The sequence below is a fragment of the Tupaia chinensis genome, unplaced genomic scaffold (assembly GCF_000334495.1).
Source record: "Tupaia chinensis unplaced genomic scaffold, TupChi_1.0 Scaffold145870_1, whole genome shotgun sequence".
NCBI lineage: Eukaryota > Metazoa > Chordata > Mammalia > Scandentia > Tupaiidae > Tupaia > Tupaia belangeri.
The window spans coordinates 1,617,902-1,631,606 of NW_006205727.1; the positions used below are offsets into that span (position 1 = coordinate 1,617,902).

The 13,705-nt window shown below is 32.8% G+C and overlaps 1 protein-coding gene across 1 annotated transcript; it reads right to left on the reverse strand.

Moving 5' to 3' along the window:
* Positions 1-529: 529 nt before the first annotated feature.
* TWF1 (twinfilin actin binding protein 1) lies at positions 530-13,434 on the reverse strand. Its single transcript, XM_027768312.1, has 8 exons — positions 13,139-13,434; positions 10,800-10,978; positions 9,093-9,188; positions 8,077-8,181; positions 5,715-5,840; positions 5,300-5,450; positions 4,694-4,815; positions 530-2,672 (listed from the first exon to the last, which is right to left on the reverse strand). The coding sequence occupies exons 3-8, from the start codon at positions 9,174-9,176 to the stop codon at positions 2,502-2,504; spliced, it is 759 nt and encodes a 252-aa protein (XP_027624113.1). The 5' UTR covers positions 9,177-9,188; positions 10,800-10,978; positions 13,139-13,434; the 3' UTR covers positions 530-2,501.
* Between the last annotated feature and the right edge of the window lie 271 nt (positions 13,435-13,705).

The following is a 13,705-nucleotide window of genomic DNA, read 5'->3' on the forward strand; positions in this document are numbered from 1 at the left end:
AAATGGGATAGAACCAAACTATTCAGTTAGTACACCTCACACATTATTTCAGTACTGAGTAGAAATGCCTTAAAGAAATGCCAAAATAACTCTTTTGAAAGATATTTCTCCATCTTTTTAAAAGTGCTAAGGAAGACATCCATTTTATAACACATACCTTATAAAAAGAATGTATTTGATACAGAATTACACAGAAGTGCATTCATTTTTTGAATGGAAAGTCTCTTAAGGTTTAGTGTCAAGTAAGTTAGTTGGTCACTATTGTAGTGGGATTGATTTCACCACAGCAGGAACTGAGTAACTCATAATTACTGATATAACAGTGGGAAAGTTCCAAATTAAGCACTATCTAAATCCACAACTCTTCTTGCCTACATTTCAAATCTATTTTGGACTTAGGCAAGCCAATTACAGAACGAATAGATGAAGGGGATTTCTATCCTATCACCAGGTACTGAATTGTGCCTAATTAGCCCAACATTAAAAAACAAAAGGTAGAGTAGAAAGCCAACTTAGAACATACGCAAACGAAAGAGAAAAAAATTTTATTGTGATATAAAATGCACTTATAAAACGTCCACAGAAGGCATGTAATTCTTCACTGCTATATAAATTTATTGGGAATATGTTATTCACCATCTAGTTATGATGATGCCACCTAAAACATACTGTAAACGATGAGTTATACTCTGTAAGAAATGCATCACTGATTTTCAGCAATCATTAGTTTAATAGTAATTAGTTTAAGACTATAATCACAACTACATTCTGGAATGTCCATTTACTTTCATGTAGTGTAGTGAAATTTGGAATATAATTGCACATGGATGGTACTGAACATTCACTACTAAATTATTTTGTACCTTCATGACAGGTAACATTCTTCCTGACTGAAAATAACAGCGTCAGCTACGGTCTGCAACATTGCTCCTGGATTTCATATTGCAATATTTTGTGTTATGTGCATCTGTCAGTGTGCGCATCCATGGAACAACTTAAAGTGTATCATTAGTAAACAAGTGCAACATTTCTGTTGATTATTTTGCATGTGTAAATATTACAGTCTGATTATTTGTAAACAAATAAAACCCCACACAAATACTCTTAATTCTACTAAAAAAAAAAAATCTGTCAACCCATAATTATTCTAATCCGTTTTTCCTTATTTGAACACACAATTATTTTCTGAAAGGTGCATATATTACCTTAGAAAATAAGGTTTAGAAATGAGTGCTTCAGATATTATACTATGAAATGTGCATTTCTGGTATTTGTTATATGCAGCATAAAGTTTAGATCAAGAAATTCCAAATCCTGGACCCCCCACAGTACATTTAGAAAATATTCTTCAAAGTTAATGGCTCTCGCAGCAGATTTAACAGATTAAATGTTAAGTGTTCTCGCTCCTCTATTTCAAGTATCAAAGAAATCACATGAGGCTCAGAATCTTTCTAGGGTGTAACTGAAAATGCAAAGCTTTAGAAAACATTTACAAGTGTACTGAAAAGATATTTACTGAAACAAGATTCTTACTAAGTGTTTATCTATGTTAGGCTGATAAGTACTAGACTTTAAAAGAATTTTAAGTCTAATATATTTCTTCAATTGATAAAGAATATAATTTGCTTCCAAATGTATGGTTTTGGAGTAAAACAAAATCAATCTTGATGTTTAAAACTCAAATTATTCACTTTAGTTTTGTTTCCTTGTGAATAATAATTTAAACTTTAATAACATAAATATTTGGCCTCATAGTCCTTATAATGAAATGACTTATTCTGGAAATGAAAATGTTCTAAAGCACTATAAAGAGAATTTACTAAGGCTGTTTAAAGTCTGTCAGTGTCATCGGACTCCTATAGTATACAAAGTATCTGGTACCCTTAAACTTTCAGAGTGAGCTAATCTTCTGAAATTTCAATGCCACTAAAAAAACAAAAAGTCAAATAGGAAAGACTGCTGCAATAAAGCACTGTTTTTAAAAGTTGCAGACATGATCACACAGTCTGAGAGAGTTAGCACAGTTCCTCAGATTAAGCGACTTCCCAAATATTCTTAGGCACACCAGATTTTCAGTTTATAAAATAATCTAGCCTGGTCCTTAATATAGGCATTAAATATGAATATATTAAGGTCTTTCTGTCTCAAAAAAAATCTTATGTCTCACTGAAGAGTACTAAGAAGTATATCATACTTGGAGACACTAGACTTTCTGGAACTGGCCCACCTGTATAAAATTTTAAGAATTATGTGAAAGTGTGGAATCAACACTCCATGAAAACAGTGACAAAATTAAACATTACTATGTTGAACCCTTTAACTCAAAAATAGAAATCATAAGTCTTTTATAACATTAATTTTAAAAACACACAGAAGTGAAAAGTGCTATTTTTCAAAAAGTACAATTTTCCCTACTATGTATCAACATGGAATGATTTCAGTTCTCCTGTACTAAAAGTTGGACTTTTAAAAAACTAGTATTGTAGTTAAATATAGTGATTTTAATCAGTAGTGGCTTCAGTTTCAGCTGGACCCCTAATTAGTCTTCGAATTCCTCTTTTTCCTGCAGGACCTTTGGGTTTTGCAAAACTTTGCTTGTGTGCATGCTGCTTAGGATGTACTTCTTCATAAAGGAAGTCTGCAGTCAGTTCATCCCCATTGTCTATCTCGATCTGTAAAAGATGAAATTAGTGTGACTCAAGCTACAGGTATGACTGTTTACAAATAAATATGTAATATGTAATAAATATGTAATACTCATGCATGCAAGACAGAATCAAGCTCTATTTGTAAACAGTTTTGCTTTCCTTTTGGGGGAAAATAAATAAGTTACTTGAATATATGACCAGCTATAATCACTTCCTATTTGGCTCCTTCTTACTATTTTAATTTAAATGTTAAAAGAAGAAGCCACTACCATATTCTCAAATTGCTATGCTACATATTAAAGAAACATACTCATGGCCCTTCATCATTTGGGTCACCTGAAATTACTCTAGAACAGAGATCAACAAACCAAGACCCAAGGCCAAATGAAACCCCAGTTACAGTTGTTGGGCCAACCCTACGGCCTAGTGGTTAAAGGAGCCACATCTCACATGGTTGACCATGGTTCCAAACTTGGCTATGGCAGCTTAAAAAAACATATCCAGAACTGGCAGAACAGAAAAGGGATGAGGAGTGACAATGCCCCATTGCAGGGAGGGCCTTTCTCCCTCTCCCTCTCTCTGTCTCTCCGGCAAGCTCACACACTCTCTAGAAAAAAATAAAATAAAAAAAAAATGTTTCACATTTTTAAAGAGTTGTTAAGAAACATCAAAAAGAATATGTGATGGAGACAATATTTACTATGTGATTCTTTACTGAAAAAGTCAGTTGACCCCTGCTATAAAAGGTGGTACCCATGCTAAAGTTATTCTTAGAATCTGAAGAACTGTGAAGGGTTAAGTTCCTAAGACACTAGTAGTTTGTTAAGACTTGTATTTTAAGACTTAAAGGGCTTAAGAGTAAACCTTATCTTTTACCATGCCTCATCTATATTTAAAAGAAAAAAAAATTTAAGAAAACCGGTAGTGTAGTTCCCCAAATTTAAATGTTTATACTTATCCCTGGTTCCCCAACAACTGGAAAGTTTCCCAGTCATCTCATGATTCACATTTATGAAGGGAGATTGCAGTTCCTTATTAATAAGGAGCCTGGAAACAATCCCAAGTATGTGGCTCTAACACCACTGTCCCACAGGACTATTCACACTGTTAAAATGCTCTATAAATTCCACACTACCTAATACAGTAGTTACTAGTGACAAGTGGCTATGGGCTCTTGAAATATGGTTAATCTGAATAAAGAATTGAATTTTAAATTTTAATGAAATGTATATTTAAAGTTAAATGACCACATATGGCTTGTGGCTGCTATATTAGAAAGTACAGATATATAAGAGAAATGAGGATCATGATAGATCATCCCCAAGTACTTGGAGTAGAGAAGATCCTAATGATTTAGGATAAAAATAAGTAAAATACGTATTTCCATTTATAAATCACAGCACATCATGAGCTACATGGAAATGACAAGGCAAATCTAGCAAATAATGAAGATTTTAAAACAGATTGGGTCTACCTTTCTAATTACATCCATTTGTAGTTGTCGTTCTACAATTTCTAGCAGAGGGCTCTTGCAACTAGAATACAGCATCCGTTCTCTTATACTGCATGTGTATCCAGGCATTGAATAAATAAAAACTGTAAGTTAAAATGATAATAGCAAACATAATTAGCAGCATATCAGTTAAACCAAGTATATGTAAGCCTTAAATAACTACAATTAAGGGGCCACCAGGAGGTATATAGGTTAAAGAGGCTAGATACCACATAGCCAACTGTGTGGTTTAAATCCTGGACCCAGCAGCTTGAATATCATGCCAGGCATGTCTGTGTACCTGCCAAATATCCCAAGAAGAGATGGAGGATAAGGGATTACAATGTGGCCATCCCTGCTGTGGGGAGAGGCATGATTTCTCATTCTCTCTCTCTCTCTCTCTCTCTCTCTCTCTCTCTCTATCCTAATGATTTAGGATAAAAATAAGTAAAATACGTATTTCCATTTATAAATCACAGCACATCATGAGCTACATGGAAATGACAAGGCAAATCTAGCAAATAATGAAGATTTTAAAACAGATTGGGTCTACCTTTCTAATTACATCCATTTGTAGTTGTCGTTCTACAATTTCTAGCAGAGGGCTCTTGCAACTAGAATACAGCATCCGTTCTCTTATACTGCATGTGTATCCAGGCATTGAATAAATAAAAACTGTAAGTTAAAATGATAATAGCAAACATAATTAGCAGCATATCAGTTAAACCAAGTATATGTAAGCCTTAAATAACTACAATTAAGGGGCCACCAGGAGGTATATAGGTTAAAGAGGCTAGATACCACATAGCCAACTGTGTGGTTTAAATCCTGGACCCAGCAGCTTGAATATCATGCCAGGCATGTCTGTGTACCTGCCAAATATCCCAAGAAGAGATGGAGGATAAGGGATTACAATGTGGCCATCCCTGCTGTGGGGAGAGGCATGATTTCTCATTCTCTCTCTCTCTCTCTCTCTCTCTCTCTCTATCCTTTCTCCCTCCCTCCCTCTAGGGAGTGCATGCACTCTTTAGCAAACTAAAAACAAAACAACAAAATACCCCTATAATTAAGCACTCTGGGCAAAAAATAAAGAGGACTTTAGTGCTGAAGTAACAATAATAACCAAATAGTAACATGTTAAAAACAATATATCATATACCTATGGACTCTAAATAGTCTCCTTCATGGGAATGCTTATACAGAAAGAAATGGTAACGTGCTGAATCCTTGGGAATCCTCTTTGGCAAATCTTTTAGTTCTGTATTTGTAGTGCTGGCCAAAATTATAATTTCATTTTTTATATCTATTTCCTGTCAATAAGAAATAACATATTCATTAAAACAATTACACATAAAATCCAAATTTTATAATTATAAAACTTAAGAGACAGGGGGACTTACACAGTTTTGGATAGTTTGTCTTTCTCATAACAATTGCTTTTGTTAAGTTAATAAAAAATTGAATAAAAATAAGGAAGCAAATGAAAAATTTTAAATCCAATAGAAATAAACTTTATACAACCAAAGTTACCATAAAGAGCAGCCATTTCATAATAATCATTGTACATCTCTTACCAACTGCACATAGTTGAGCTGTCTGTTATTCAATTTTTCCAAAGCCTGAAAAGCTTCTCGAGAAATAGGAAATGCTACTCCTTGTAGGGTTTGATGCTTAGTGTCCACACTCACATCAGTCTGTACCTAAACATGACGGATTTAATTTACTGATAAAGTTTTAGCATCCAGACGTGTCACATGGCAAACACAGGAAAGCTTAACCTCTATAAAACAGTAAACATCATTCAATTCTTGTTCAACCTAGAATTAAAATACTTATAGAACTATGAACTTCAAAAGCAAATTATTTTTCACTTTTGTTTATGGTCCTGCGAGCACTTTGTCAACATGCAGAGTGCATGATACATTTATATGAAAATGTTGGGAGTGAACAGTCGAATGTGCAGTGTTAGTGAGGTTTTAAGGGTTTTTCTTCATGTTTGCTTTGATCCTATTTCATTGAGCTACATAAGCTTTTTAAAGTATCATCTGATTATACCTTTCATTAAAAAATTTTACTTGCCAGAACTTAAGAGCAATAATACATGTACAATATGTATATAACTTTACTTTGTTCTGTTGGAACATAAAATGCAACACAAACACCATGCACTGAATTGAAAGAAATACAAACGGTATACAAAGACACAACACAGCTTAACAAGTTGTACTACTGCAGAAGTTCCAGACTTAGAGCTTTCTTTAACTAAGAACATGAGTACATGTATTGGAAGAGGATACTTCAAGAAAGCTTAAGAACAAGAGTGTGCATGTACTGGAAGAGGATACTTCAAGAAAGTATTTTTTTCATTTTTCAATGCAAATTTAAGATTTTTATACTGGATAAATGACAACTAGAATAGGGTTTCATTTGCAGTGTTATAATAGAAATCAAACAGAAATTTCACTTTAAAAAATGAATGGAGATTCTACAGCATAAATGATATTGGATAATGAAAACATTATAGAACATATGCAAATGCATACCCCAATACGATCCTCTGGGTTCTGATTGCAAGGAATAAAACAAACTATCAAACTCGTAAAAAAAAAAAAAAAATCACATAAAAAACCCTACTCAAATAACCTGAGTTAAAATAATATATGACAGATCCTTGCTGCCAGTTTAGTATTAAATGATATTCAACCATTTTCCAGACCAATTCTTAGTCTGTTAGGCTATTAAATAGTGATTTCAATTACTTGTTCTTTTCTGTAAAATCCCCAGAGAAATACAGGTTACTAAACATTTAATTAGAATGGTTGCAGAAAACACAGTAAAAACATGGTTAACTATAATATGACTGAAATTTATTGAATCTAATATGATCAACAACAAGTACTGAAACAATCTTTTATATATATCTCCATCCAAGTATTCATAGAAGTTAATTTATAGGCTTCTAGAAATCTTTCAACATTCTCTAGCATTTATATTTGATTCTCTTTAGTTATCACTATTCTCTGAAATAAAATAAACAAAAAAACTATTTCAGGCAACCTTAGAAAATATACTCTGCATTAAATGGGTAACAACACTTTATCATTCATTAATATTCAAATTACAAAGTTATCAATAATCATACTTCCAGTAGAAAGATCTTATAGGGCCAGCAGGTGGTGTAGTGATTAAGACTCCCACCCACATGGACAACTACAGTTTGAGTCCCAGACACAGCGGCTTGAAACAGGCTGGGTGCATGTGCATGTGTGCCCAAAAGTCCGAGAGGAGAATGGAGAAGGGATGGTTGTGTGGCCATTCCCCTTGTGGGGGGATGGGGTCCTCAATTTCTCTCTGTGTGTGTTTCTAACAAGCACACACCCCTATGGCAAAAATCTCTTTAAAAAAGAAAGAAAAATCTTGGGACCAGCAGTAAGCATAATGGCTATGTTGCTGGACTCCCATGTAGTCGACCGCGGTTCACGTCCCAGACCCAGTGGCTTAAAACTCATGCCAGGCACGTGTGCGTGCGTGCCCAAGATACCAAGAGGAGAAGGGATTGCAGCATGGCCATCCCCCCTGGGGGGTGATTTCTTGCTTTCTATCTCTCTGTCTGTCTCTGTGTGTCTGGCGAGCGCACGTGGCCTATAACAAAAACCTCTCAAAAAAAAAAAAAAAAAAGATAAAAGAACAAAAAAAAAAAAAAGAAAGAAAAATCTATTCTGACACACTCATCATAGGAGGCTACTTATGAAATAGATATGGAACTCAGAATTACTTTCTCCTGAAAACACATTAAGCAAATAGTCTCATATTTAAACAGAATAAACCTAAGATATCTAACCTCTTTATTCTCTGGTCATCTCTACACTTATTACTTAAAAATATGGTATTTTCAAATACTCAAAATGTTGCAAGGTTTTCACAGTTGTAATTTACCTCATTAATTTTAATCTGTCGTAATTCTTCCTCAGCTGCCGTCAGTGGGGCAGGGGAAGATTGTGACAACAAATATTTTTTATATCCATGTAATGACACATCTTCCTGTAAGCACAGAAATGGACTACAATCAATTATTCTGTAGAAGTAAAAACCAGAGTGAAGTTACTTTAAGAAACACAAAATCATTAACGGAGGATATTTTAAATGAAAATAAGTAGCATTAAGAATTTCATCTCTCTCTTTACTTTTTTTTAATCCTCTATTTTAAAGGTTTCAAGACATTTTTAAGTACCTGCTTTTGATTTCCTTAAGTTTTATAATTATTAAATCTTTTATATGAGTTGGGTGGTGGTGATACCAGATAAATAATGAATGTTAAGACTTGAATCCTGACCATCTAAGGTAATTAACCTTCTAGGGAAATTTGCCCATAGTTACTTAATAAACAAATATTCAAATTCTAATTTCTGTATTATAACAGCTTATATTTTCTATAAAATTATTCACAGAAAGTATAGTTTTATATTTAAAAAAAAACTTCAAAGCAATCTAGAATAAGAATTTGTTGGTTTGGAAGGCTGAAACTCACAGACCTGAGACTAACCCACCTCACCATTAACAATCAATAGTGGACAAGTAACATACTCCCATCCAGTGTTGTGCTCTAGCCATTAGATCATATTACCTTCTAAATCATAAAAGCTCTAAAAAACAGACACACAAAATATCTCTTCAAAATATATTTCAGTTATTGTGTATGTCTAAATACAGGAATCTACCATATAAATATTTTAGGAGGAAAGTATATTTTAATAACACTTATTTTCACTGTCAGATACAAATGAATGCAAAATTACATATTCAGTAGGGTCAACTTGCACATCATATAAAACATAACAGTATTTTCTCTTATGTTTATAGTCATCCATATGAATTCATATAAATTACCTAGGAGTTTATTTTTAACCATTTTAATAGCAAAATGTAGACTATAAATAAGAATATGCTTGTACCTTTACTGTTCCAAATACTTCATCTTTAATGTGACCACCTCCAAACTCCTTTTTCAGAGTTGCTCGTGTTGCTGCATACAGCATTTTTTGACGAACCTATTCGGGTATGGATGTACACATATGAAAACAAATCGTTAAAAAAGTACATCTGAATGTATTAAAATCTTCAAGTAAATCAAAAGTAAAATAAACTGTGATAAAGCTGAAGCCAATGACCATAAGATGCTAAAGTATGTATACAAATAACTATATTAACATGAGCGTTTAAACCATCATTGGCTATTTAAGGTAAATTTGAATTTATAATATTATATATTTTTAAAAAGTTAAAAATAAATAAAATCCTAAAAACTCCTCATTTTTCAAAATATAAAATAAGTTCAAGGATAAAACTATATTTGAAAAACATTATAAAATGTGGGAAAGAAACATGAAATAACTTTAGTAGTGACATTTTTCTCAAAGCTACTGATATAGAGGCTGGCAGGTGGCATGTTGGTTAAGGGCACTGGACTTCCACTATGGTTGACCATAGTTCAAGTCCCACATCTGGCAGCTTGCTTTCTTGCTTTCTCCTCTCTCTCTCTCGGTCACTCTGTCCCTCTCTGGTCAAATTAAAATAAATAAATAAAGTTAAATAAAATAATTATTTTTAAAAAGCTACTGATATAATAGATCAGATATTATTAGTTGTTAATCAAATATTCATGGTCTACCTATGGCATATACCATTCTGTGAGGGATACAGGACAAAAAGAAATACAATATATACTATTATTAAAATTATTAAAAAGTCTACTAGTATCTATGGAAAGCTACTACCAACTAACAGAAAGAATTTCATAATCCTGCATGGTCAAATCCAATATTCCTTTTAGACAGGATATGTAGAATTAAGAATTAAGAATGGGATGATCTTTGAGAACAAAATCTAAATACAATTTTTTTTATAAAAAACATGAGAATTAATCATTACGATATTGGGTAGTATTCACATATTAATTTTGTTTTTTATTCTATGTAGTCGCCTACTGAAAGAAACACGTTTTATTTTTTTAGAAAAATTTTTGCTATAGGGCATGTGCGTTTGCCAGAGAGACAAGATAGAGAGAAAGCGAGAAATCACCCGGGGAGTGGGGGGTACAGTCATGCAGCAATCCCTTCTCTTCCATTCTCCTCTCAAGATTTTGGGCATGCACACACACATGCCCAGCATGAGTTTTAGGCTGCCAGGTCCAAGACTCGAACCATGGTTGACTACATGGGAGTCTGGCAACGTAACCATTGCACCACCTGCTGATCCCTGAAAGAAATATTTTTGGTTGCATGCCCATCACTTGAATGGTGGCTATTAATATATGGTGAACAGTAACAACATTTAATATAATGTTCAATTAGTTCTCATTATAATTATCACTTTCAGGGCAAAGTAGTTAGCTTCATTCTTCAGAGGTTCATACAATCATTTACAATTGCCAAACATTAAAATTTTAAATCCATACTATTTCTTTTGATTTCAAAGGCAAAACTTCTGAATCTAAGCACATGACTCCTAATTCCACATAACCAATCCAAGGATTTTCTCCATTATCATTCCCTTCTATAAGAAATGACTATTGCTTCTTAACTTTTATTTGGCCTACACGTATTTCAGAAAAAATTCATTTTAGCATTTATTATTAAACAAAGTATAAAAAACTTACTTACATGAGAATGATCTGGAGACCATGCAATGAATATCCATTCATAACCCTGGGCATTCTGAGAATCTAATCTGAATAATATATAGCATGGCTGTTTATCCTCCAACAGTGGTAAAACAAAGGAATCATAATCCTTCTCCCAGGAATCTGAAGGCTGACTACATGATCCAATTACAAGTTGCTCTATGAAAAATAAATTTTAAAAAGATATGTAAATAGTTTGAAATAATAAACGGTAGTGTGTGATGAAGACCAGAAAAATAATGCATAAATACTTCCAAATTATGAGTCACCTCAAAAAGTTGAAAGGAAAACGGTAGCAACACAGAAAAGAGTTTTTTATAATGTATTATGGAAAACAGATAGGAAGATTCGATGAATAGTTAATATATCTGTACGCACACATACACACATACAGCACAAGAAAGGAACATAAAAAAATGACTATAGCAGTTAGGTTGAAAAGTCAAACGATGGGTGATTATATTTCCATTTACAAAATATTTATACTATAAATGATCAACAAATATAAGTAATCATACTACTACTTATCAGCATAGTTTCTGAAATTAACATTGAATTATACAGTGGAACTATTAACAAAACTAGGTTTAGCTCCTCTTTGGCAATAATGCCACAGGTTTTTAAAAACTGCCTAGAAGTATAAACAGTCACTTTTCTGAAATGTGATTTGGTAAAATAACATATTTTGCATAGAAAAATCTCTTGCACATTTACTATAGCACTTTACAGTAACAGTGAAAACAGGAAATAGCCTTGATGCTCATCAATAAGAGAATGAACAAAAATTATGTGGTATAGGCATATGATAACATTTTAATAATATTTTTAAAGAATTAATGAGCTTTTTATCAAAATTAATTCCAAAAATAACATTTACGGAGAAAGGAAAGATGCAATATTAAGATGATATTTTGCAGTTTAGGTGAACTTAAAAACTCAAAACAACACTCATATGCTATTTAGGAATACATATAACAAGACTGCACAAATACAGAAATTCCTAGTTTTATTTGCTTCAGAGAGAGAAAAATCAGAAAGTGTTAACTGTTTATAGGAGCTGCCCTATAAACACTAAATTTAAACATGAAGTTGGGACGATTATGCTAAAATGTTAACAGTCATTAATTTAAGAGGAAATAAAGTATTTACTACATTATTCTATCTTTTCTAACTTATGTAAACATTTTTCTCAAAACAAAAAGTAAAATGAGAAAATAATTAGCAAATAAGTGGCTTTTGCCTTTTGTAGAGATGCTAGTTAGATTAACTCCCATTTTAATAACTTAGTCATTTAGGAAGTGATGACATTTATAATTTTAGCTCAAAATTTCTACAGTATGTTTTACAATATACATTTTTCCTACTGAATTTTGTAATGTATACAGAACTGCATATTTTGCCAACTATTCTTTAGTTTTAATATTTAAGCAGACAATGGAAAGCAAATTAGATTTACTTCTAGAGTATGAAAAAAGAACTTATTTTTCTAAAGTAAAATATTTCAATGTATCTAGGAAGTCAGGCCAATTTGGAATACTTTAACACATTTATTTGTGATGAAACTGTTCAAATGCAATTCTGATTTAAGAGATTCTCTCACCCAACTTGATTCTCTCACTGAGTTATTTTTAAAAGATCAATTTATAGTCTGTTACACCCCCCAAAAGTTTCCCAAAACAAGGGTAATTACTTCTGCAGCACAGGTTGCAATCAGGTGGAAAAAAATGGGAGTTGGAAATCCTTTCCTTCTACTTCAAAATAAATTTTATCAAACAATAATTCACAAGTTATGTTTCTTTTTCTTTTTTTTAATAATTATCTGTTTACTGCCTTCCATTCCAAAGATGGAAGAATGACATTAAAAGTGGATCGTGGTGGGACCTGCAGGTGGCATAGTGGTTAAAGCACTGGACTACCACGGTTCAAGTCCCAGACCTGCCAGCCTGCTTTCTCAATCTCTCTCTCTCTCAGTCTCTTTCTCTTTCTGATCAAATTAAAAAATAATAACAGTAAAGAAAATTAAATAATTCTTTTTAAAAACTGGATTGTAGTGCAGAAACTTAGCCAAACAAAGTAAGAGAAATTCATCACATGAAAAAACATCTTTGTATTTCTTTAATAGTCATGTACAGAATTTAGAAGGAATATAAGACAAAGAGGGACTACACATACACTGTTAAGGAATCCAAGTCACCTTAAGGCAAGCTTTGAACTTTCTCACATTAATTAATGGTTCAAATCACTGACAATATTTAAAAGTTAAAAAATATAATACCCAATAATCCAGGGATGAACAATATCTTAAAATATTTAACTAACCATTTTCAATAGATATTTTCAGAAGTCTGTATTTTCCATTTCTGGCTCTGGCAAAGATATCTTTAACATCTTCACTTGCTGTGGGAAAAGATTAAGAAAAGTAAACCTATTGTTTTAAAAGTTATATATGAATACTTCGCTACCTACATGAAAAATATATATATATTACAATACAAAGAAAAGAACCTGTATTATGCAGCAGCCTCTTTTTATCAGAACCTTAAAACTTAAAAGCATGGAGGACCTGACAGTGGCACAAGGGAAAGTTTACAGTTCAAGTTCAGAGACCTCCCCTCAGTATAGAGGAAACCCAACCTCCTCCCCCCATGATCCAGGACTGGTGGAAGGCTAGGGGTAAATGGCAGCATTAAGACCCTGTTAGGAGTGCTTTCTGTCTTTCTCATGCGTGGAAAAAAATCAATCAATGAACTTCAAAACGAAAACTGAAAGGCATAAAATAGAGAACATTACATACAGCTAAGAAATACAAACCTTAATATATTCTAACAGATATTAATACTAATTTAATCTGTGCTAGATAATTCTGTAGCAGAAATAACACCTAAG

What these genes read in the sequence shown, in the direction of transcription:
- TWF1 (XM_027768312.1), bottom strand. Translation starts at nt 9,176, where the DNA reads ATGCTGTATGCAGCAACACGAGCAACTCTGAAAAAGGAGTTTGGAGGT. An exon ending in GACAGATTAAAATTAATGAG is followed by an intron (nt 5,841 to 8,076) that starts GTAAATTACAAC and finishes CGTCATGTTTAG; the next exon opens with GTACAGACTGATGTGAGTGT. An exon ending in AGACTATTTAGAGTCCATAG is followed by an intron (nt 4,816 to 5,299) that starts GTATATGATATA and finishes TTTAACTTACAG; the next exon opens with TTTTTATTTATTCAATGCCT.